This window comes from Salvelinus namaycush, chromosome 29, assembly GCF_016432855.1.
Source record: "Salvelinus namaycush isolate Seneca chromosome 29, SaNama_1.0, whole genome shotgun sequence".
Lineage (NCBI taxonomy): Eukaryota > Metazoa > Chordata > Actinopteri > Salmoniformes > Salmonidae > Salvelinus > Salvelinus namaycush.
Genome location: NC_052335.1, coordinates 3441537 through 3468046, shown reverse-complemented (window position 1 = coordinate 3468046; position 26510 = coordinate 3441537). Strand labels below are relative to the sequence as shown.

General features: G+C 42.7%; 1 protein-coding gene across 1 annotated transcript in view; it reads left to right on the top strand.

The window, feature by feature from the left end:
* The window catches only part of prox1a (prospero homeobox 1a), a 40728-nt gene extending 33719 nt beyond the window's left edge, over nt 1–7009 (top strand). Inside the window, exon 5 of the mRNA XM_038968167.1 lies at nt 6788–7009. Within this exon, the coding sequence (XP_038824095.1) occupies nt 6788–6973 (186 nt within the window). The 3' untranslated portion in view covers nt 6974–7009. The remainder of the gene's footprint in view (nt 1–6787) is intronic.
* The last annotated feature ends 19501 nt before the right edge of the window (nt 7010–26510 follow it).

The following is a 26510-nucleotide window of genomic DNA, read 5'->3' as shown; positions in this document are numbered from 1 at the left end:
TCCCTCTTTATTTCCGCCTCCTGGTCTCTCTCTGGGAGCTTGCCTGGCTTACTGATATAAGAGGCCCCAACACACCACTCCCTGACCCCCATTTAGATCACCGGCTGGGTCTCTGCTGGGGTGGGGAGCATATCAAATAGATAATGAAATGTGTGCTGTGTGTTTCAGTCAGAGAGAATTGTGCCTTTTGCTCATCTTAATTAATAGACATTACTGAGAGAACACAAAAGCTAGAGATGTATTTCACTCCTGTATTGCAGTATTGGTTGTGTTCCTTGAATTTTGCAGTTGTGTAAAGTATATGACAACATACATGAAGAAGTTTTTCATGATGGACAGGTCTCTCTGACTAACCTACTACCCATCTGGAGAGAGTTAATCAGGAGGGGAGGGGATAAGAGATGTCAGATAAGGCCCTGATATGATTGCGGGGAATGGGGGGATGAGGGATGAGGGAAAGCAGCGTCTTCGACACTGTCCCGTCCTTCACTCCCTGCCTGTGGTACACCTTGAGAAACACACAGATGACGCTAGGGAAAACACACGATGCAGCAGCCAAATGCAGGAATGCAGCAGCCCCTAAATGCTTCAGCTAAGGCCACCTCCACCCTACCACTATCAGTACTACAAGGAGCGTATTTACACAGCTTTCAGGTTGGTTTCCCCTTCTCCTCTCTTTCCTTTTCTTTCTTTTCCTTTCATTTAATATCCTTCTCTTCTCTCCTCTCCTCTTGGACTCTTCAGCCATGGCATTGTCTTATCAGCTAAAGTGGGGTGGCAGGAGAAAGACAGGGAGGAAGGGGGAGAAATGGGCATCGGTTCTGTTTGCCCAAATTGACAGTGCAGTCCAAGAATTTATCAAAACCGTTGCAGATTATTGATTGAAGTTTTACTCAACAAAGATCTTATATTTTATCAAGTTACGATTCTGTTTCCCTGCTGAACAGTTTCCAACATCAAGCATTCAGAATTTGAAGCTGGTAAAATGTTGAAAGAAATTGTGTTCCGTTGTCAGAGCTCAACCTCCACAGAATTCCGTGTATAGTAAAATCCTGGATTGGCCCTCAGCCAGAGCGAAAGACATGGGAAGCGTTCCTACTCCCAGGCCGGGTGCAGGTTAGGAATTACAGTGGCTTGCGAAAGTATTCACCCCTCCTGGCATTTTTCCTATTTTGTTGCCTTACAACCTGGAATTAAAATAGATTTTTGGGGGGTTTGTATCATTTGATTTACACAACATGCCTACCACTTTGAAGATGCAAAATATGTTTTATTGTGAATCAAACAAGAAATAAGACAACAAAACAGAAAACTTGAGCGTGCATAACTATTCACTCCCCCAAAGTCAATACTTTGTAGAGCCACCTTTTGAATCAATTACACCTGCAAGTCTCTTGGGGTATGTCTCTATAAGCTTGGCACATCTTTCCACTGGGATTTTTGCACATTCTTCAAGGCAAAACTGCTCCAGCTCCTTCAAGATGGATGGGTTCCGCTGGTGTTGAGCAATCTTTAAGTCATAGCACAGATTCTCAATTGGATTGAGGTCTGGGCTTTGACTAGGCCATTCCAAGACATTTAAAGGTTTACCCTTCAACCACTCGAGTGTTGCTTTAGCAGTATGCTTAGGGTCATTGTCCTGCTGGAAGGTGAACCTCCGTCCCAGTCCCAAATATCTGAAATACTGAAACAGGTTTCCCTCAAGAATTTCCCTGTATTTAGCTCCATCCATCATTCCTTCAATTCTGACCAGTTTCCCAGTCCCTGCCGATGAAAAACATCCCCACAACACAGGGTTGGTGTGGTGATGAGAGGTGTTGGTTTTGCACCAGACATAGTGTTTTCCTTGTTGGCCAAAAATCAAAATTTTAGTCTCATCTGACCAGAGCACCTTCTTCCATATGTTTGGGGAGTCTCCCACATGCGTTTTGGCGAACACCAAACATGATTGCTTATTTATTTATTTAAACAATAGCTTTGTTTTGGCCACTCTTCCGTAAAGCCCAGTTCTGTGGAGTGTATGGCTTAAAGTGGTCCCATGGACAGACACTCCAATCTTCCCTGTGGAGCTTTGCAGCTCCTTCAGGGTTATCTTTGGTCTCTTTGTTGCCTCTCTGATTAATGCCCTCCTTGCCTGGTCTGTGAGTTTTGGTGGGCGGCCCTCTCTTGGCAGGTTTGTTGTGGTGCCATATTCTTTCCATTTTTTTGTAATGATTGAATGGTGCTCCGTGGGATGTTCAAAGTTTTGGATATTTTTTTATAACTCAACCCTGATCTGTACTTCTCCACAACTGACTTGTTTGGCGAGCTCCTTTGTCTTCATAGTGCCGCTTGCTTGTTGGTGCCCCTTGCTTCGTGGTGTTGCAGACTCTGGGGCCTTTCAGAACAGGTGTATATATACTGAGGTCATTTCACTAAGGATGTGACTTCTGAAGGTAATTGGTTGCACCAGATCTTATTTAGGGTCTTCATAGCATAGGGGGTGAATACATATGCACACCCCACTTTTCATCTTTTTTGTTTTTGTTGTTTTTTGACACACGTAATTTTTTTCATTTCAATTCACCAATATAAAATATTTTGTGTATGTCCATTTCATGAAATCCCAATTTTTTAAAATTTAAATTACAGGTTGTAATGCAACGAAATAGGAAAAACATCAAAGGGGGATGAATGCTTTTGCAAGGCACTGTAACCCAGGGGAACTCAGAGCATGTGGGCTCTGTGTGTGGTGTGCTTCTTTCAAGGCTAGCCCAGCACACACAGAGCTTATCTTCTAGGTTTATTTTTGTTTGTCCAGCGCTGAGCAAATAGAAGGTGCAATACATCTCCTGATAGTTCCCAAAGGCAGGCATAAAACACGCTGTCACCTAGAGGAGCTTTCTCAGGCTTTGCAGAACACAGATTCCCGCCCCTTGAACAGTAGTGGATTTAGGCCCCCTGGCTGGCTACCTTTCTGCTGTTGATTTAAGCAGTCTTAAGACAGTCTGGATGATGTTGTGTGAATATCCCTCAGCAAGCAGTCTAGGAGCTGCCATTGTCCTCTGCCATATTTTATTACCTCATCAAAAAAAGAGGAAATCCGATTCCCCCTTTCTGCAAGAGAGCTTATCCCGCTGTCTCAAAGCAAGCTGTCATGAGAGAGAGAAGGGGAAAGAGAGAGAGAGAATGAGAGAGGAAGGGGCGAGTAGGGGAGACAGAGGATGAATGAGAGTGATTAAATGCCTCATCTGTGCCGCTTGTCCATGGAACCCCCTCGTTTTCTCGTCTCACCCCCTCCATCCTCAGTAGGGTTGGTGATAGGTCCACTTCTCCTTCATCAATATTTACTACCCTAACAGCAGGACTTGGGTTGGGCCATGGTGGGGGAGAGGTGGAGGGTGAGCGACATGCGTGTGTGAGAGGGTACACAGCGGGTTGAATGAATGCTGGGTAAAATATTACAGCTTTTATTGTCGCCAAACAACACTCTGGCATTTTTTTTGTCCTTCCTTTCTCTGGCTCCCCCTCTTTCCTCTTCTCCTACTCTCCTCCTCTCATATTGTGTTATACTGGGCAAGAGCAGCATAATATCGCTTTACATGAAAGCTCCTTTTTTGGACACTCTCTCACTGCCCCCCCCCCCCCCCCCCCCCCCCCCCCCTTTCTCTCCATGGACATTGTGAGGCAGTACCAAAATATTTATTCCATTTATATTAGTCTGATGCCTTCATCAGCAGAAAGGGAACACAGTGCATTGTGTGTGTGACTCAAAGTGCTGTACCATATTTTGGGTGCGTGTTTGCGTGTGGGACATCAGATGCCATGTTCCTCTTTCAATCAGTCAGTTACCCTGCTTGCCTTTCTCAGTCCCCCCCATCAGATGCGATGTTCCTCTTTCTTTCAGTCAGTCACCCTGCTTGCCTTTTCTCACTCTCTTACTGCCCCCCCCCCCCTACCTTTATTCTGCTATCACCAACGCCTCTGGAACAAAGGTCCAACAGCTAACCCAAGGAAGGAGGGGGGACGGAGAGGGGGACACAACAGTTAGAGCTCTCTGCTGGCCACGACAAGCAGGCAGCTCGTAAGCACACACACACACACGATGACAGACAAAGGGCTCAGGGACAAGAATAACTCTCTCTCTCTCTCTCTCTTGCTCCTGCTTCTCTCTCTCTCTCTCTCTCTCTCTCTCTCTCTCTCTCTCTCTCTCTCTCTCTCTCTCTCTCTCTCTCTCTCTCTCTCTCTCTCTCTCTCTCTCTCTCTCTCTCTCTCTCTCTCTCTCTCTCTCTCTCTCTCCGTCTCCACTCTCTCAGTCAAGAGTATCTGAAATACCAATACCCTTTTCTGCTTGACATTGCCTTCTCCTTGCAGTCAGCATTTTGCCGTCCTTTTATAGTCAAAACGTCAGGAGAAATTCCATGTAGGAATATTCTTAGTAATGCGGCACTCCCTGCGTCTCGTACTACACTGGACCGCTGCCTGCCTGTTTGCCTGCCGACCAGTCTGGTGTCTATAGGGGACACAGTCTCCTGCCATCCAGTTTATTGTGTCACTGTGTTTCATAGGTGACACCAGGCCAAACACTGATTTATTTTTATTTTTATTGTGTCGTAAAAGTGTTATCCATTAGTAAGATATGGTGTTTTGTACAGTAGGTTGTATTGACTGCTGTTAGCCCTAGATGGCTCACATTTACTGAATCTGCACACATACATTCACACACTGTATTTTCTCTCACAATTTTCTCATACGTACACTTTCTTATTCACGATTCACCTTGTCACACAAAGAGCAGTGGACATACACACGTTTGTGCACACACACATACATATGTGCACACACACACACACACATACATGTGTGCACACACACACACACACACAAACACACACTCCATTCATCACACTGAGGGGGTGTTTGGTTGTCCCGTGCCTGTGTGTGTTGTGTGTGTGTGTGTGTCTGTATGTGTGGGTGTGTGTGTCTGTGTGTGTGTTCCGGTGGCCACTAACCTTGCTGTGTCCTGACGCTCCTGATGAGTATCTGCAGGACACAGGAGGAGAGGAGCGGAGTGCGCACTGTCAGGCGTTTGGGTAAGCTGCCAGGTGTGTGTGTGTCTGCCCGCATGTCTGCCTGTGTGTGTGTATGTATGTGTGTGTGTGTGTTAACATGTGTGTGTGTGTGTGTGGCTGCAGAGGGAGGCAGGCAGGGAGACAGTCAGCATTATCCAAGCAGGTGACCCCTGAATCCTGCATTGCTCTGGGGCTTTGAGTGAAGGAGAGAGGTTCAGGCAAATACACCAGGGCTCTGTGTGTGTGCGTGCGCATGTGTGTCTGTGTGTGCGTGCGTACATGCGTACACGCTCATGTGTGTGTGTGTGCATGTGTGTCTCTCTCTCACAGTGTGAGGTGTGTCATCTACTTGGTTCAATTAGGTGTGTGTGTGTGTGTGTGTATGTGTGTGGACGTGCATGTGTGTGTGCTCCTACATGTGTATGTGTGCTGGCTTGGGGTAAGGTGTCAGAGATCTTTTCCAGACAAATAATCTCTATGGTGTCAGTGAGCTTTGCTGTCATGGACACTAAAGAGCCTGTGTGTCTGTGTGTTTCCAAAGCATTTGGTACTACTTCCTCTTTTCAGGCTGTTGCGTGGGATCATATTTACAGTACACTCATAAAGACGTCTTTCTGAAGCTGGGGAGCGGAGGGGGGAGGAGGTGGAGGGTGGGATATAAATCTGAGAATTTGCAAGAAATAAGCCATTATAAGTCACAACACAAGTGTACTGTATATTTCAATGGATCTTTTGAGGAAGTAGCGACTGAAGAAACAGGTGATACACAGTGTTACAGAACACCACAGGGCTTCTCAATACAGCCACGAACTCAACCCTTTATTGTTGTGAGAACGGTGTGTTACTGTAAATGATACAACTACTTTCTACCACACTACTACTCTCACCTAAGTTGTGATATAAAATACATTTTGATACGTTTTAATAATAGTATTATTAATGGAAGGTCTCTGATATTATTATAATATACTATTAAGTATTATATACTTAAGCAATAAGGCTTGAGGGGGTGTGGTATATGGACAATATTCCACGGCTAAGGACTGTTCTTATGCTCGACGCAACGCAGTGCCTGGGTACAGCCCTTGGACGTGGTATATTGGCCAAACACCACAAAACCCAGAGGTGCCTTATTGCTATTATAAACTGGCAACTAACATAATTAGAACAGTAAAAATGAATATTTTGCCATACCGGTGGTATATGGTCTCATATACCACGGCTTTCAGCCAAACAGCATTCAGGGCTGGAACCATACGTAAATATACGTTTATATATATATATACAGTGGGGAGAACAAGTATTTGATACACTGCCGATTTAGCAGGTTTTCCTACTTACAAAGCATGTAGAGGTCTGTAATTTTTATCATAGGTACACTTCAACTGTGAGAGACGGAATCTAAAATTAATTACTTAAAAATCATACAATGTGATTTTCTGGATTTTTGTTTTAGATTCTGTCTCTCATAGTTGAAGTATACCTACGATAAAAATTACAGACCTCTACATGCTTTGTAAGTAGGAAAACCTGCTAAATCGGCAGTGTATCAAATACTTGTTCTCCCCACTGTATATATATATATATATATAATGTTACAGTTCATACATATATTCAATGTATGTGGCAGTCATCAGACCCACAACTATGGTGTTGCTATCACCATGCTCCAACGAAACCAAGACATCAGGAGAACCTGAACTACCGCCCCCTGTCTTCTGTCTGTGTTGGTGCAGGTTCCAGAGCTGTTCCTGGAGGTGGCTACGATCACGCTGCGTGAGTTCTTCAACGCCATTGTGGCGGGCAAAGACGTGGACCCATCCTGGAAGAAGGCCATCTACAAGGTGATCTGCAAGCTGGACAACGAGGTGCCCGAGGTCTTTAAGTCACCCAACTGTCTCCAGGAGCTCTTACACGAGTAACCCATCATGACCTACCTTCACCCCCCCCCCCCTCCACCGCCCTGACGTGTTTTTTGCTTTTTTTGCTTTTCATGTTTTTATTTATTTATTTATTTTTATCTGATTTTCCTGCTTTTTTGAATGTATGAAGTATGAAGTTGCATTCCTCCCAATCTGAAGCATACTGGGCTGTCCAAGTTATCTAGCTATTGTGTTGTTGTTATTATTATTATTATTATTATTAATTTCATCATGACTATGATTATTATTCGTTTTTTTTAAATGATTCTGCTGATCTGAAGATACTTTGATTCTATTGAGCAGGGGTGTCAAACTCATTTGATGGAAGGCCTCGTGTCTGCGGGTTTTTCTTTTTTTCTTTCATTCAAGCCCCAGACCACCAGTTGTGGGGAGTTCCTTACTAATTAGTGACCTTAATTCATCAATCAAGTACAAGGGAGGAGCGAAGACCCGCAGATACTCGGCCCTCCATGGATTGACTTTGACACGTGCTTTTTGGTGGTTGGACTGTGTGAAACCTGATCTATCTGCCCTGATGTACTAGAAACACTAAATAGGGGTCTTCACTATGCCCAGGCAAGGGCTTCCCACTACCCTGTACCCTACCTACTCTAAGAATGACCCTACAATGCAAGTGCGGTCACCAATTGATTTTGGCCACTACACTACGAAAGGGGAGAGGGGTCCTCAATAGGCTCTCCCCATTATGCGAGGTGACTCCCCAATAGGTGCCCAATACAATGGATGTCCCACGGAGGACAACACTACACTACGCTTTATTAAATACTGAACTATACTGGAATACTAGTACTGGTCTGTATTGGTATACTTGAACTGGACTGGCATCAGTCATCTACTGAGCTCGACCATGATACTTTAAAGTGTGCTTTCTGTGATTAGGACATTGTGTTTATTGGGTGTATATTATTAATATTATTATTCCTGTTGTTATTGTTGTTTTTATTATTATTATTTGTCAGCATTGCTTGATACACATTGGCACTTCCAGATTTGTCCCTTGACAACGTTACAGAAAATAAATTATTATTATTATTCCAAAAGAGTATAAATTCTCTACATATAATTACTTTGCTCTCAGCAATTTGGGCAAAAACATCTTGCTCATGTTCATATCCCCCATCCCTCCTCTTTCTGTTTGTGTAGGTCCACGTTTTGTTTGAACTTCTCTGCTGATAGGGAAGACAGTGGAGAGAGAGTAGGCTTCAGTCCTGGGTCTCAAGTAAATACACAAGGGGGAGTCTCAACCCTAAGCTTTGCACAACTAGGAAACATTGCTGTAAAAGGTGTTGGTTTGGAAGAGCACATGGTGCAACCAGTGGCAGTGCACAAATACAGAGGTGTGTGGGGCAGTGACAGACACACACACACCTACAAGTATACACAAACACACATAGAAACATGCAGCCTTTTGGTATTAAGACAGACCAGTTACAGCTTGAGTTTATGACTTATTGTTTCAAGGCTGAATTTCCACATTTACTCCAGCATTGAAATATCAATAGAGTATATGTTATCTTCATACATTTTTGGGCCATTCACTAAGGATTACATCATTCATTCATTTGTTCATACATACATTACCAGTCAAAAGTTTGGACACACCTACTCATTCAAGAGTTTTTCTGCATTGTAGAATAATACTGAAGACATCACAGCTATGAAATAACACATATGGAATCATGTAGTAACCAAAAAAGTGTTGATGATGACAGCTTTGCACACTCTTGGCATTCCCTCAACCAGCTTCACCTGGAATGCTTTTCCAACCATCTTGAAGGAGTTCCCACATATGCTGAGCACTTGTTGGCTGGTTTTCCTTCACTCTGCGGTCCAACTCATCCCAAACCATCTCAATTTGGTTGAGGTTGGGTCTAAGGCACTGCATCTCAAAACAAATCAAATTTAATTTGTCACATGCGCCGAATACAACAGGTGTCGACCTTACAGTGAAATGCTTACTTACAAGCCCTTAACCAACAATGCAGTTAAGAAAAATAAGTGAAAAAATAAGCAAGTAAAATATTATTAAAGAGCAGCACTAAAATAACAGTAGCGAGGCTACTATATACAGGGGGTACCGGTACAGTGTCAATGTGTAGGGGCACATGTTAGTTGAGGTAATTGAGGTAAAATGTACATGTAGGTACACTTCAAGTGATAATAAACAGAGAATAGCAGCAGCGTAAAATTGTGTGTGTGTGTGGAGGGGGGGGGGGGCAATGCAAATAGTCTGGGTAGCCAATTGATTAGCTGTTCAGAAGTCTTATGGCTTGGGGTTAGAAGCTGTTAAGAAGCCTTTTGGACCTAGACTCTCCAGTACCGCTTGCTGTGCGGCAGAGAGAACAGTCTATGACTAGGGTGTCTGGAGTCTTTGACAATTTTTAGAGCCTTCCTCTGACACCGCCTGGTGTAGAGGTCCTGGATGGCAAGAAGCTTGACCCCAGTGATGAACTAGGCTGTACGCACTACCCTCTGTAGTGCCTCTGCAGTTGCCGTACCAGGCAGTGATGCAAACAGTCAGGATGCTCTCAATGGTGCAGCTGTAGAACTTTTTAAGGATCTGAGGATCCATTCCAAATCTTTTCAGTCTCCTTAGGGGGAATAGACTTTGTCGTGACCTCTTCACGACTGTCTTGGTGTGTTTGGACCATGATAGTTTGTTGGTGATGTGGACACCAAGGAACTTGAAGCTCTTAACCTGCTCCACTACAGCCCCGTCGATGAGAATAGGGGTGTGCTCAATCCTCCTTTTCCTGTAGTCCACAATCATCTTCTTTGTCTTGATCACTTTGAGGAAGAGGTTGTTATCCTGGCACCACACGTTCAGGTCTCTGACCTCTTCCCTATAGGCTGTCTCATCGTTGTCGTTGATCAGGCCTTCCACTGTTGTGTTGTCTGAAAACTTAATGATGGTTTTGGAGTCGTGAACAGAGTGAACAGGGAGTACAGGACGGGACTGAGCATGCACCCCTGAGGGACTCCTGCGTTGAGAATCAGCGTGGCAGATGTGTTGTTACCTAACCTTACCACCTGGGGAGCGACCCGTCAGGAAGTCCAGGACCCAGTTGCAGAGGGAGGTGTTTAGTCCCAGGGTCCTAGCTTAGTGATGAGATTTGAGGGCACTTAAGGTGTTCAACGCTGAACTGTAGTCAACGAATAGCATTCTCACTTATGTGTTCCTTTTGTCCAGGTGAGAAAGGGCAGTGTGGAGTTCAATTGCATCATCTGTGGATCTGTTAGGACGGTATGCAAATTGGAAAGGGTCTAGGTTTTCTGGGATAATGGTGTTTATGTGAGCTATGACCAGCCTTTCAAAGCACTTCATGGCTACAGACGTGAGTGCTACGGGTCGTTAGTTATTTAGGCAGGTAAACTTAGTGTTCTTGGGCACAGGGACTATGGTGGTCTGCTTGAAACATGTTGGTATTACAGACTCAGTCAGAGACAGGTTGAAAATGTCAGGGATGACACTTGCCAGTTGGTCAGCGCATGCTCGGAGTAAACGTCCTGGTAATCTCACTACAGACCATGGTTTGATCCCCGGCTGTATCACAACCGGCCATGATTGGTAGTCCATAGGGCGGTGCACAATTGGCCCAGCGTCATCCGGGTTAGGGAGGGTTTAGCCATTGTAGGCCGTCATTGTAAAATATAATTTGATCTTAACTGACTTGACTAGTTAAATAAAGGTTAAATAAAAAATGCCTGGAGGTGAGCCTGGAGGTGTGTTGGGTCATTGTCCTGTTGAAAAACAAATTATAGTCCCACTAAGCTCAAACCAGGTGGGATGGCGTATCACTGCATAATGCTGTGGTAGCTATGCTGGTTAAGATGTCCTTGAATTCGAAATAAATTGCAGACAACATCACCAGCAAAGCACCCCCACACCATCACACCTCCTCCTCCAAGCTTCATGGTGGGAACCACACATGCGGAGATCATCCGTTCACCTACTCTGTGTCTCACAAAGACATGGCGGTTGGATCCAAAAATCTCAAATTTGGACTCATCAGACCAAAGGACAGATTCCCACCAGTCTAATGTCAATTGCTCATGTTTCTTGGCCCAAGCAAGTCTCTTCTTATTATTGGTGTCCTTTAGTAGTAGTTTCTTTCCAGAAATTTGACCATGAAGGCCTGATTCACGCAGTCTCCTTTGAACATTTTATGTTCAAATGTGTCCGTTATTTGAACTCTGTGAAGCATTTTTTTGGGCTGCAATTTCTGAGGCTGGTAACTCTAATGAACTTATCCTCAGCAGCAGAGGTAACTCTGGGTCTTCCTTTCCTGTGGCAGTCCTCATGAGAGCCAGTTTCATAAGAGCGCTTGATGGGTTTTGCGACTGAACTTGAAGAAATGTTCAAAGTTTTTGAAATTTTCCAAGATTGACTGACCTTCATGACTTAAAGTAATGATGGATTGTAATTTCTCATTGCTTATTTGAGCTGTTCTTGCCATAATATGGACTTGGTCTTTTACCAAATAGGGCTATCTTCTGTATACCACCGTGATCCTTGTCACAACACAACTGATTGGCTCAAACGCATTAAGAATGAAAGAAATTCCACAAATTAACTTTTAACAAGGCACACCTGTTAATTGAAATGCATTCCAGGTGACTACCTCATTCCAGGTTGAGAGAATGCCAAGAGTGAGCAAAGCTGTCATCTAGACAAAGAGTGGCTACTTTGAAGAATCTTAAATATGAAATATATTTTGATTTGTTTAAAACATCTTTGGTTACTACATTATTCCATATGTGTTATTTCATAGTTTTGATGTCTTCACTATTATTCTACAATGTAGAAAATAGTACAAATAAAGAAAAACCCTGAAATGAGTAGGTGTGTCCAAACTTTTGACTGGTACTGTACATAGTTTATGATAGTGTGTGGATAAAAGTGAAGGTAGAAATGTTTTCTTTAACAGTCCTATGAGGTAACATGAGCTACTTACTGCTACTTGTGGTTATGATCAGGGATGAAATGGTATGCAATGGTGCTTAAATCCCAGAGAAACTAAACTATAATTATTAGGTAATAATTAGGTTTTTACCATTAACAGTACTGTTTACTTTAATACCAAGTAAATGTTGGACCTTAAAAGGACTGTAAAATAAGGCCCCAGTTATGTCTGTAATGATTGCTTTTTTGCAGTGGAGTTTATTCTGTGAGGAAGCTAATTACAATTAACTAAGAGGATACGACATGAAGCTACTCTCCAAGCAAATTAAAAGTTGATATAATATTTTACTACAACAGCACTGTACCACTCTGTTATGGAATTCTTTTTTTGCAGATATATAGCTAGGTAAATAAATAGATGGCTCGGAAAATACACAGATGGCTTGCTGAATATTAGAGAGAGGAGAGATCAAATCAAGTCACATTTTATTGGTCACATACATATGGTTAGCAGATGTTATTGTGAGTGTCGTGATATGCTTGGTGCAAAGTTTCCTAAGGACTAGAAGCGAGGCAGCCCTCTCGGTCAGCGCCATACTGTAGGTAATGGGAGGGAGGAGGAGAGGGATATTTTCTTGACCATGTCATCTAACCAGAAAAATACTCATAGTATGGCTATAGCCTCTAACTGGGGCCTAGAATCTTGCCTTGTCAAGTCACAAGGTCAGGAAAAAACGGAGAGAAAAATAGACACACGGACGTTCAGAAATTGTATGGACACAGACACGTTTCTCCTCCTATATCGTCCTCTCTTCTCTTCTTCTCTGTATCATTAATCTGGCTCAGCACTAGCTGCTCCCTTTCTTCCTGAACAATAGAAGGTTAGAGTTCACCACTCAGCCTAGGGGGAAATGTATAACCTCTCAAAGACCTGAGACAAAGACTCTGCCCATGATACAGAATACTTTTATTACAGTTCTTATGCCTAGTTTATTCAGTAATTGATACATTAATATATATACACACCATTCCTTGATTTATTTCCAGTGAAATACATTAACATTCAATATTTAGCTTTTTGTTTTGATCAGTTTTTTTAATCTAGTTGAATCCCGTTATCTTGTTTTGTTTGAAGCTGCCTGCTCTGGCTTTGTTACTGATACAATATAGTTAGTAGTAGTTCCTTGACCTTCGATAAGTACATTCTAAGCACTGAAATATCACATACTGTATGTGTGTGTATGTATGTGTGTTTGTTTGTATGTGCATGTATGTGTGTGTGTGCGCGTGTGTAATGTGTGTGTGTGCTTACTTGTCATTGCCCCAGGCCACCTCAGCTTTGGTTCGCTGTATGTCACAAAATATCCAAAGAAGCAGCTTGCTTAACCTGCTGACTTGTAAAGGCGACACGTAGCGTTTGAAAAAAAGGAGGAGAGAAAGACAGAGAGCTACTCCCTTCATTATGTTCACCCCCCAGACACTGTTCTTCTTAAGATCCAATCCCTGAGAGAGGCCAGGAGAGGGATTTCTCATTGAGGGGATGGGTTTGTCTTAGAGTCTCAAGGCACCAGCCAACTGCTTAAAAGATCCTGTAACACAAGACAAAGGAGAGGAAGGGCACTTTTATCTGATACATGGATTAATATCCGCCCTCCCTCCCCTCCTACAACCCCACCCTAAAAAGTTGTTCCTGTGCGTTGTGCAGCTACAATTAACAGATTATTCCTGCTTAATAAGGACTCTCAAATGGATTACGAGGACCTTAATACCACCAAACAAACATTTGTTGTTTGCGTTTTATTTTTTGTTTGTTTGTTTTCTAGAATATTGCTATCGAAATGCATATAAATACGGTATTTTTTAAGAATTATAAAATGTAAATCTATTTAAAAAAGCTTATAATAGAGTGAACCTGTGGGAAGGATTTCTGGCGGGATTTGTGTCATGAAGCATAACGTTTCGATGGTATTTTTTGTGATTTCTTAGTTTCGATCTATTGTAGAAAAAAAGTGATTTGTTGGTATCTTAAAAGTAGAATAGAAGCAATAGCAGTAGTTTTTGCAGGTTTTGTGATTGTGACGACATTTCATTTGATTTCTCTGCATTTTGTATTGAACAGGCGTGTTTTGGAGATAAAACTGTTTTTGATTCCTTTTTGGGGAGCATAACATGTGATGCTGTAACTGTACATATTGAAAAAGGGAACGATCGCTTCGATCTTTATCAGGGTGCTCCCGAGTCTAACATGACTCGGAAGGAGATAGAGGGAGTAGGGATTAAAAGAAAAAGACAGAGCGAGCAAGTGAGATACGACATACTCTCTCTACCTGCTCTCCAATCTCTTTTCCCCAAAGACACAGAGGAGACGTTTTTACGCCATGCCACACCCTAAAAGTATTGTCTGTTCCCCTCTGTGGGCGAAGCCCTTGAAAACTGCACCAGCATCCCTTTTCTGTTGACGGAACATGGCGTAGTTGTCCCTTTATTATGATGTCATAGTGCCCTGTTGGCAGTGGATCCAGACTGGTCCACACAAGGTCGTTGGTGTCTCTCTTTACGACCCAAGAGAGGCCTTAGTGAGAGGAAAACTGGAATGTATTGTCCCCATAGACTACTGGTGAAAGAATGAAGGGGAAAACTCTTTTGTGAACATACTGTATGACAGTCATTTACCCAACATTCACTGGATTCTGTCATTGGAGTAGAATAAAACTGGTCTAAAAACTGGAGGTACAGAATTAAGAAGAGTTGTGATGCACACACACACTCCATTCATCACACTGAGGGGGGTGTTTGGTTGTCCCGTGCCTGTGTGTGTGTGTGTGTGTGTGTGTGTGTGTGTGTGTGTGTGTGTGTGTGTGTGTGTGTGTGTGTGTGTGTGTGTGTGTGTGTGTGTGTGTGTGTGTGTGTGTGTGTGTGTTTTTGTTTTTGCGAAGTTTCTGCGTGTCGAATTATGACTTAAAAGGCGTTTCACTAGTAGTTTTTTTCGGCTCTTCTTTTGTAAATATCAAGTACGTGGATTCTAAAGTGATAAATACTGCCGTTGTATGTAACTTTTGTTTATGCTTTTGTATTATTATTTAAATCTAGTGCAGTAATTCCAACTAAAATTGCCATTGCTCATATATACAGTCTCATTTATTACTTACAGAGTTTAATAAGTTATAGAAAAAAAATATATATTTCTATTTGTCTTGCAGATTTTATGTAATTTATTGGTTTAATTTATCCCAATTTGTTTTCTTTTTTTTACCATGTGAAGGCTGTATTGTATTTCATGAAGTAGAACCAATCCATTTGAACATACACTATATATCCAAAAGTATGTGAACACCCCTTCAAATTAGTGGATTTGGCTATTTCAGCCACACCCGTTGCTGACAGGTGTATAAAATTGAGCACACAGCCATGCAATCTCCATAGACAAACATTGGCAGTAGATTGGCCTTACTGAAAAGCTCAGTGACTTTCAACGTTGCACCGTCATAGGATGCTACCTTTCCAACAAGTCAATTCGTCAAATTTCTGCCCTGCTAGAGCTGCCCCGGTCAACTGTAGGTGTTGTTATTGTAAAGTGGAAATCTCTAGGAGCAACAACTGCTCAGTGTGAAGTGGTAGGCCACACAAGCTCACAGAATGGGACCGCCGAGTGCTGAAGCACATAAACATTTTCTGTCCCCAAGGCCCAAACTGCCTCTGGAAGCAACGTCAGCACAATAACTGTTCGTTGGGAGCTTCATGAAATGGGTTTCCATGGCTGAGCAGCCGCACACAAGATCACCATGCGCAATGCCAAGTGTTGGCTGGAGTGGTGTATAGCTCACAGCCATTGGACTCTGGAGCAGCGTTCTCTGGAGTGATGAATTGTTTCACTATCTGGCAGTCAGATGGACGATTCTGAGTTTGGCACGTGCCATGAGAACCTTGAGGTCAGGGCAGCCTTCCAATTCATCCCAAAGGTGTTTGATGGTATTGACCATCACTAATGCTCTTGTGGCTGAATGGAAGCAAGTCCCAGCAGCAATGTTCCAACATGTAGTGGAAAGCCTTCCCAGAAGAGTGGAGGCTGTTATAGCTGCAAAGGGGGGACCAAATCCATATTAATGCCCACAATTTTGGAATGAGATGTTCGATGAGCAGGTGTCCACATACTTTTGGTCATGCAGTGTACTTTAAAAAGAAGAAGATACTTGAGAGCACTCAATCAGTTCTCTGAAATTGTTACATGAGGATTTTGACAGCTAAAATGAACTGGAGAAATGTAGGAAAGGTTATGTTTTGTTAAGGGACAGGTAGAGTGCTAAAAGAAAACTTTGAAGCATTTTTTGTATTTTCTCCAGACTTTTCCCACTCTACTGCTTTGGCCCTCCCCACAGAGAGAGTCGTTGAATTGCCGATCGTGCCTTCATCCTCTATGAACTGAATGTATGTGCAGTATAAGTGCAAGCTTGAGCAAGCGTGTGCAAAATGATACAAAAATAAAAATGTAAAAGAGATTACAGAATATCTGACTCTCCAAACTCATTTTTAAATTCAACCTACCTTTGTGTTTTCAGTGTGTGTGTGTGTGTGTGTGAGAGTGTGTGAGAGTGTAAGGGGGGGGTCTTTGACACATCTGCAGCTCTGATGCACACCCTGGTTATTCTGGCATAGAGAGAGGACGGAGAGAGTGAGAGAACAAATAAGTAGTGTGGTGATTTGTGCGTTTTTAACTGTATGCATGCTTGATTGTGTGTGCTCGCTATGATACTTTTTTGAGAACAAAAAAAACGTAGAGGCGATGACCGCGCCCGGGCGAAAATCAAATTAGCATAATAAAGATAATAATCCCCATCAAAAAGCCATCTGGCTAGAGATACCTGCATGGGTTGCGTATCAATCAACCAAAATAGCCCACGTTAACATATGTAGCTTAAGAAAACAAGGTACATGAAATCAATAATATGCTAGTAACAGATGGCGTTCATATTCTGACTATCTCTGAAACTCACTTAGATAATACCTTTGATGATACATTGGTAGCAATACAAGGTTATAACATTTATAGAACATATCGAAATGCCAATGGTGGAGGTGTTGGTGTTTAAATTCAGAACCACATTCCTGTAAAGATTAGAGGATCTCATGTTAAATACTGTTGAAGTAATATGGCAACATGTTCCTTTGCCTCACCTAACGCCCATTCTGGTGGGAAGCTGCTATAGACAACCAAGTGCTAAGTCAGTATCTGGTTAACGTGTGAAATGCTTGATAATGTATGTGATATAACAGAGAGGTATATTTTCTGGGTGATTTAAATATTGACTGGCTTTCATCAAGCTGCCCACTCAAGAAAAAGCTTCAAACTGTAACTTGGAACTGTAAGCCTGGTTCAGGTTATCAGTCAACCCACCAGGGTAGTTACAAACAGCACATTAATGAAATCATCAACATGTATTGATCACATCTTTACTAATGCTGCAGAATCCAGCTCCATCAGATGTAGTGATCACAATATAGTAGGCATAAATAGGAAAGCCAAAGTTCCAAAGGCTGGTCCTAATATAGTGTATAAGAGGTCGTACAAGAAGTTTTGTAGTGATTCCGATGTTGTTGATGTGTGTAATAAAGAGCAAGCAGACGCTGCAGCCGACACATTTATGAAATTAGCTCATTCCAGTTACTAATAAGCATGTAGCCATTAAGAAAATCACTGTAAAAACGGTTAAATCCCTGTGGATTGATGAGGAATTGAAAAAAATGATATGGTTGAGAGGTATGAGGCAAAAATAGTTGCAAATAAGTCTGGCTGCACAACGTATTGCAAATTGAGAAATCACGTGACTAAACTGAATAAAAAGAAAAAGAAACTAGACTATGAAACAAAGATAAATGGCATAACGATTGATAGTAAAAAAACTTTGGAGTGCCTTAAATGTAATTTGGGGAAAAAAGGCAAACTCAGCTTCATCATTTATTGAATCAGATGGCTCATTCATCACAAAACCAACTGATATTGCAAACTACATTAAATATTTTGACATTATCGATCACAGTCTGCTGCTGGAAAAACCTATGTGTTATGGCTTTACACCCCCTGCTATATTGTGGAAAAATAGTTACTGAATATACTGTTTTCTATACTATTCTACTGTATCTCATTCACTTAAATTCTTGAGCCTATGGGGGCGCCATTTCGACTTTGTAAAAATGAGTTCCCAAATTAAACTGCCTCGTACTCAATTCTTGCTCGTACAATATGCATATTATTATTACTATTGGATAGAAAACACTCTCTAGTTTCTAAAACGGTTTGAATTATTTCTCTGAGTGAAACAGAACTCATTCTGCAGCACATTTCCTGTCAGGGAGTGAGATTTCAGAAATCGAGGTCCCTGTTCTGAGGTCAGTTTATAAGTCCCCATGTAAGCCATCGGGCTACATGCACTGCATACGTCTTCCTCTAGATGTCAGTAAGCGGGGAGAATTTGAATGGAGTGGATTGCGCAATCTGGGACCCTATATAAGACCGTGGAACGGAAGTACCGTCCTTTTCAACGGTGCGCCTGGCGCAAGAAGACATCACAATGGCGTCCTGCAAACGCTTTCGTTTTAGTAGTTCTATATCTCCGGTCATGTTTTTATTCGTTATAGGTGTTAAAGACATCATAAGGTAGTTAATTTAAACCGACTTATAGCAGTTTATAGCAGTTTATTGCGATTTTCTGGGATTTCTTTGTCATGCACTTTCACGAGTTGGACACGTCTCCAGTGGGTGGCTATCGTTAGCTGCTATTTCGACAGGAGAAGAGGACATCTTTCAACCCAAAGACGATTGTTCTGGAGAAAGGACACCTTGCCCAAGATTCTGATGGAAGCTCAGCTAATAGTAAGCAGTCTTTATGCTGTTAATTCGTACTTATGTTGACAAATGTCAAATAATAATTCCGCCATGAATTATGGTGCGGTCTCGCTTTGGCGCACGCTGTATTGCGCAGTAACGTTAATTTTAAAAATCTAACACAGCGATTGCATTAAGAACTAATTTATCTTTCATTTGCTGTCCAACTTGTATTTTTTAGTCAAATTTCTGAATAGTTTTCGATTAGAATAGGTGCCTCTCCAAGATGGCGCCGGACAGATTGCTTGAGGTTTTGGACACTATTCTCATTGTATAAGCACGATTTGTGCCGCTAAATATGCACATTTTCGAACAAACTCTATATGCATTGTGTAATATGATGTTATAGGACTGTCATCTGAAGAATTCTGAGAAGGTTAGTGAAAAAATTAATATATTTTGGTGGTTTATACGTTATCGCTATTTTTGCCTTGAATCAATGCTGTTGTGATGTTTGCTATTGTGGTAAGCTAATATAACGCTATATTGTGTTTTCGCTGTAAAACACTTAGAAAATCTGAAATATTGGCTGGATTCACAAGATCTGTGTCTTTCATTTGCTGTACGCTGTGTATTTTTAAGAAATGTTTTATGATGAGTAATTAGCTAATACACGATGGTCTCTGTAGTTATTCTAGTCGCTTTGGTGAGAGTTGTGATGGTGGCTGCAATGGTAAACTATGATTTATACCTGAAATATGCACATTTTTCTAACAAAACATATGCTATACAATAAATATGTTATCAGACTGTCATCTGATGAAGTTGTTTCTTGGTTAGTGGCTATTTATATCTTTATTTGGTCGAATTTGTGATAGCTACTGATGGAGTAAAAAAATGGTGGAGTAAAAAAGTGGTGTCTTTTGCTAACGTGGTTAGCTAATAGATTTACATATTGTGTCTTCCCTGTAAAACATTTAAAAAATCAGAAATGATGGCTGGATTCACAAGATGTGTATCTTTCATTTGGTGTCTTGGACTTGTGATTTCATGAACATTTTATTATATGATATCCCTGTGGCTTTAGGCTAGGCTATGCTAGTCAGCTTTTTTGATGGGGGGGATCCCGGATCCGGGTTTGGGAGGTGTTAGAGGTTAATAATGTTTACATATCTTGCATTACTCATCTCATATGTATATACTGTCTTTTATACTATTCTACTGTATCTTAGTCCGTTCCACTCTGACATCGCTCGTCCATGAATACAGTTGAAGTCGGAAGTTTACATACACCTTAGCCAAATACATTTCAACTCAGTTTTTCACAATTCCTGCCATTTAATCTTCGTAAAAATACCCTGTCTTAGGTCAGTTAGGATCACCACTTTATTTTCAGAATTTGAAATGTCAGAATAATAGCAGTGAGAATGATTTATTTCAGCTTTTATTTCTTTCATCACATTCCCAGTGAGTCAGAAGTTTACATACACTCAATTAGTATTTGGTAGCATTGCCTTTAAATTGTTTTACATGGGTCAAACATTTCGGGTAGCCTTCCACAAGATTCCCACAATAAGTAAGGTGAATTTACCTCCAATACCTTGACTTTGTTGTCCTTCAGCCATTTTGCCACAACTTTGGAAGTATGCTTGGTCATTGTCCATTTGGAAGACCTATCATGTTGCCATCTATTTTGTGAAGTGCAACAGTCCCTCCTGCAGCAAAGCACCCCCACAATATGATGCTGTCACCCCCCTGCTTCACGGTTGGGATAGTGTTCTTCGGCTTGCAACCTCCCCCTTTTCCCTCCAAACATAACAATGGTCATTATGGCCAAACAGTTCTATTTTTGTTTCATCAGACCAGAGGACATTTCTCCAAAAAGTAAGATTTTTTTCCCTTAGTGCAGTTGCAAACTGTAGTCTGGCTTTTTTATGGTGGTTTGGAGCCGTGGCTTCTTCCTTGCTGAGCGGCCTTTCAGGTTATGTCGAGTTAGGACTCGTCTTACTGTGGATATAGATACTTTGTACCTGTTTCCTCCAGCATCTTCACAAGGTCCTTTACTGTTGTTCTGCGATTGATTTGCACTTTTCGTACCAAAGTACGTCCATCTCTAGGAGACAGAACACGTCTCCTTCCTGAGCGGTATGACGGCTGCGTGGTCCCATGGGGTTTATACTTGCGTACTATTGTTTGTATAGATGAACGTGGTACCTTCAGGCGTTTGGAAATTGCTCCCAAGGATGAACCAGACTTGTGGAGGTCTACAATTTTTCTTCTGAGGTATTGGCTGATTTCTTTTGATTTTCCCATGATGTCAATCAAAGAGGCACTGAGTTTGAAGCCTTGAAATACATCCACAAGTACACCTCTAATTTACTCAAATGATGTCAATTAGCCTATCAGAAGCTTCTAAAGCCATGACATAATTTTATGGAATTTTCCAAGCTGTTTAAAGGCACAGTCAACTTAGTGTATGTAAACTTCTGTATCACACTGGAATTGTGATACAGTGAATTATAAGTGAAATAATCTGTCTCTAAACAACTGTTTGAAAAATTACCTGTGTCATGCACAAAGTAGACATCCTAACCAACTTTCCAAAACTATAGTTTGTTAAAACTTGTTATGGATAGGGGGCAGCATTTTCACATTTGGATAAAAAGCATGCCCAGAGTAAACTGCAGCTACTCGGTCCCAGATGCTAATATATGCATATAATTAGTCGTATTGGATAGAAAACACTCTGAAGTTTCTAAAACTGTTTGAATGATGTCTGTGAGTATAGCAGAACTCATATGGCAGGCAATAACCTGAGAAAAAATCCAACCAGGAAGTGGGAAATCTGAGGCTTGTTGTTTTCAACTCAGCCCCTATTGAATACACAATGGGATATGGGTCATGTTGCACTTCCTAAGGCTTCCACTAGATGTCAACAGTCTTTAGAACTTTGTTTCCCCCTACTGTGAAGGGGGGCTGAATGAGAGGGGATTGAGTCAGAGGTCTGGCAGAGTGCCCAGAACGGGTGATGCACGTTCATGAGAAAGGTAGCTCCCGTTCCATGGCTTTTCTACAGACAATGGAATTCTCCGGTTGGGACATTATTGAAGATTTATGTTAAAAACATCCTAAAGATCGATTCTATACTTAGTTTGATATGTTTCTATCTTCTGAAAGCTTACATTTGTGTTAATCTATCTGCACTGTCCGATTTACAGTACCTATTACAGCGAAAACATGCGATGCGATTGTTTGAGGACAGCGCCCCACATCAAAATATTTTTCCATCGGCACAGGTTTCATACATTCACAAATAACAATTAAATATTCACTTAATTTTTGAAAATCTTCCTCTGATTTGTAATACGAAGGGTCACAGTTATAACACTGTAGTGTTGTTTTGTAGTATAAAATCCTTCTTTGTATCCCAAAAAGTCAGTTTAGTTGGTGCCATCTATTTGAGTAATCCACTCGTTCAACATGCAGAGATAGGAATCCAAAAATCAACCCCTAAACTTTGTTTCAACAAGTCAAATACGTTTCTATTTACTCCTCAGATACCCTAAAATGTAATCAAACTATAATATTTCTTACGGATAGAAGTATGTTCAGTAGGAAACCGATTTTAACAGGTGCGTCGTGTTTTCATGGCGCGCGCAAACATGAATTTCCAAGACTGTGTCCCTGTACTAAAACTGATATTTCTTATTTGTTTTTAGAGTTACAATCCTGAAACCTTGAACATAGACTCCTGACACCCTGTGTAAGCCACATGAATTGCATCCAGGGAGCTAATTTCCAATATGATCTTCTACTTGTCTTTATAAGATGATGGTCTCTCTCAAAAAAAAAATCTAGTTGGTTTTTCTTTTAATTTTCTCCAACCATATATATTGTGTTATATTCTTCTACATTATTTTAACATTTCTACAAACTTCAACGTTTTGTCTTTCCAATGGTACCAATTATATACATATCCTGGCTTCACGGTCTGAGCAACAGGCAGTTTGCTTTGGGAACTTCATTCAGGCAGGAATGGAGAAAAAAGGGGCCTAGCCCTAAGAAGTTTCAGATTGCTGTACAGCAGCGGATCCCATCCAACTTGAAGGTGCTGGAGCAGTTTTGCCTTGAAGAATGGGTAACAATCCCAGTGGCTAGACGTGTCAAGCTTATAGAGACATACAGTGGGGAGAAGAAGTATTTGATACGATGGCGATTTTGCAGGTTTTCCTACTTACAAAGCATGTCTGTAACTTTTATCATAGGTACACTTCAACTGTGAGAGAAAATCCAGAAAATCACATTGTATGATTTTTAAGTAATTAATTAGCATTTTATTGCATGACATAAGTATTTGATACATCAGAAAAGCAGAACTTAATATTTGGTACAGAAACCTTTGTTTGCCATTACAGAGATCATACGTTTCCTGTAGTTCTTGACCAGGTTTGCACACACTGCAGCAGGGATTTTGGCCCACACCTCCATACAGACCTTCTCCAGATCCTTCAGGTTTCGGGGCTGTCGCTGGGCAATACGGACTTTCAGCTCCCTCCAAAGATTTTCTATTGAGTTCAGGTCTGGAGACTGGCTAGGCCACTCCAGGACCTTGAGATGCTTCTTACGGAGCCACTCATTAGTTGCCCTGGCTGTGTGTTTTGGGTCGTTGTCATGCTGGAAGACCCAGCGACGACCCATCTTCAATGCTCTTACTGAGGGAAGGAGGTTGTTGGCCAGGATCTCGCGATACATGGCCCCATCCATCCTCCCCTTAATACGGTGCTGTCGTCCTGTCCCCTTTGCAGAAAAGCATCCCCAAAGAATGATGTTTCCACCTCCATGCTTCACGGTTGGGATGGTGTTCTTGGGGTTGTACTCATCCTTCTTCTTCCTCCAAACACGGCGAGTGGAGTTTAGACCAAAAAGCTCTATTTTTGTCTCATCAGACCACATGACCTTCTCCCATTCCTCCTCTGGATCATGCAGATGGTCATTGGCAAACTTCAGACGGGCCTGGACATGCGCTGGCTTGAGCAGGGGGACCTTTAGTGCGCTGCAGGATTTTAATCCATGACGGCGTAGTGTGTTACTAATGGTTTTCTTTGAGACTGTGGTCCCAGCTCTCTTCAGGTCATTGACCAGGTCCTACCGTGTAGTTCTGGGCTGATCCCTCACCTTCCTCATGATCATTGATGCCCCACGAGGTGAGATCTTGCATGGAGCCCCAGACCGAGGATGATTGACCGTCATCTTGAACTTCTTCCATTTTCTAATAATTGCGCCAACAGTTGTTGCCTTCTCACCAAGCTGCTTGCCTATTGTCCTGTAGCCCATCCCAGCCTTGTGCAGGTCTGCAATTTTATCCCTTACACAGCTCTCTGGTCTTGGCCATTGTGGAGAGGTTGGAGTCTGTTTGATTGAGTGTGTGGACAGGTGTCTTTTATACAGGTAACGAGTTCAAACAGGTGCAGTTAATACAGGTAATGAGTGGAGAACAGGAGGGCTTCTTAAAGAAAAACTAACAGGTCTGTGAGACCCGGAATTCTTACTGGATGGTAGGTGATCAAATACTTATGTCATGCAATAAAATGAAAATGAATTACTTAAAAATCAATCATACATCATTTTCTGGATTTTTGTTTTAGATTCCGTCTCTCACAGTTGAAGTGTACCAATGATAAAAATTACAGACCTATACATGCTTTGTAAGTAGGAAAACCTGTAAAATCGGCAGTGTATCAAATACTTGTTCTCCCCACTGTACCTCAAGAGACTTGCAGCTGTAATTGCTGCAAAAGGTGGCTCTACAAAGTATTGACTTTGGGGGGGTGAATAGTTATGCACGCTCAAGTTTTCTGTTTTTTGTTTTATTGTTGTTTCACAATAAAACATATTTTGCATCTTCAAAGTGGTAGGAATGTTGTGTAAATGAAATGTGTCATGTGGTGTGTGTAGGTGGCAGGGAAGTCAGGCGCAGGAGAATCCACTTGGTATAATGCAGTAGTTTAATAACGTAAAACAAACTCCAAAACCAAAGGACAAAATAAAATAAACGTGGGTACAAGAACCCGTCGCGCACCAATCCATAAAACACAAGCAAACAATAAACAATTTCTGACAAGGCCATGAGGGGAAACAGAGGGTGAAATACACAACAATTAATGAATGGGATTGGAACCAGGTGTGTAGTAAGACAAGACAAAACCAATGGAAAATGAAACATTGCTCAATGATGGCTAGAAGCCTGAACAAGGAGAGGCATCGACAGTATGACAGTACCCCCCCTCCCCACACCGGCCTCGGGGACGACCCGGAGGAAAAGGCGCAGGGCGATCCGGATGGAGACGGTGGAAATCTCGCAGCAGGGAAGGATCTAACAGGATCTAACTAACACGTCCTCCACCGGAACCCAGCACCTCTCCTCCGGACCTTACCCCTCCCAGTCCACGAGGTACTGAAGGCCCCTCGCTCGACGTCTCAAATCCAGGAAGGATCGAACGGGGTATGCCGGGACCCCTAGATGTCCAGAGGGGGCGGAGGAACCTCCCGCACCTCAGCCTCCTGGAGCGGGCCAGCCACCACCGGCCTGAGAGACACATGGAACGAGGGGTTAATACGGTAATCGGGGGAAGCTGTAACCTATAACATACCTCGTTCACTATCCTCAGGACTTTAAATGGCCCCACAAACAGCTTCCGGCAGGGCAGGCGGAGGGGCAGGTTTCGGGTCGAGAGCCAGATGCGAACACCGGGGCCTCACTGCGGGGACGGTCTGCGCCAACTTTCTGGCGCAGTACGGCACGCTGAAGGTGGATGTGGGCGGCGTCCCGTGTTTCCTCCGCGCGCCAGAACCAGTCGTCCACGGCAGGAGCCTCTGTCTGACTCTGATGCCAAGGAGCCAGAATCGGCTGATACCCCAATAGAGTGGCGGAGCGAGTTCTGGGCCATCTCTGCCCAGGGCATGAATGCTGCCCACTCCCCCGGCCGGTCCTGGCAATAAGACCTCAGAAACCTACCCACATCCTGGTTTACTCTCTCTACCTGCCCGTTACCCTCGGGGTGAAAACCTGAGGTAAGTCTGACCGAGACCCCCAGACGTTCCATGAACACCTTCCAGACCCTTGACGTGATTTGGGGACCCCGATCAGACACTATATCCTCAGGCACCCCGTAGTGCCGGAAGACGTGTGTGAACACGGCCTCTGCAGTTTGTAGGGCCGTAGGGAGACCGGGCAAAGGGAGGAGACGACAGGACTTAGAAAAACGATCCACAACGACCAGGATCGTGGTGTTACCCTGTGAAGGTGGAAGATCGGTTATGAAATCCACCGACAGGTGCGACCACGACCGTTGTGGATCGGGTAAGGTTTGTAACTTACCTCTTGGCAGGTGTCTAGGAGCCTTGCACTGGGCGCACACTGAGCAGGAGGAAACATAAACCCTCACATCCTTAGCTAAAGTGGGCCACCAGTACCTCCCACTAAGACAGCGCACCGTCCGACCGATCCCAGGATGACCAGAGGAGGGTCACGTGTGGGCCCAATAGATCAGCCGATCTCGGACAGCAGATGGAACGTACACACGCCCAGCTGGACACTGAGGGGGAACGGGCTCTGCATGTGACGCCCGCTCAATGTCCGCGTCCAGCTCCCACACTACCGGCGCCACCAAACAAGAGGCTGGGAGTATAGGAGTGGGATACATGGACCGCTCCTCTGTGTCATACAGCCAGGACAGTGCGTCTGCCTTAAAACCTCTTTAAGCTAGGGGGCACTATTTTTATGTTTGGAAAAA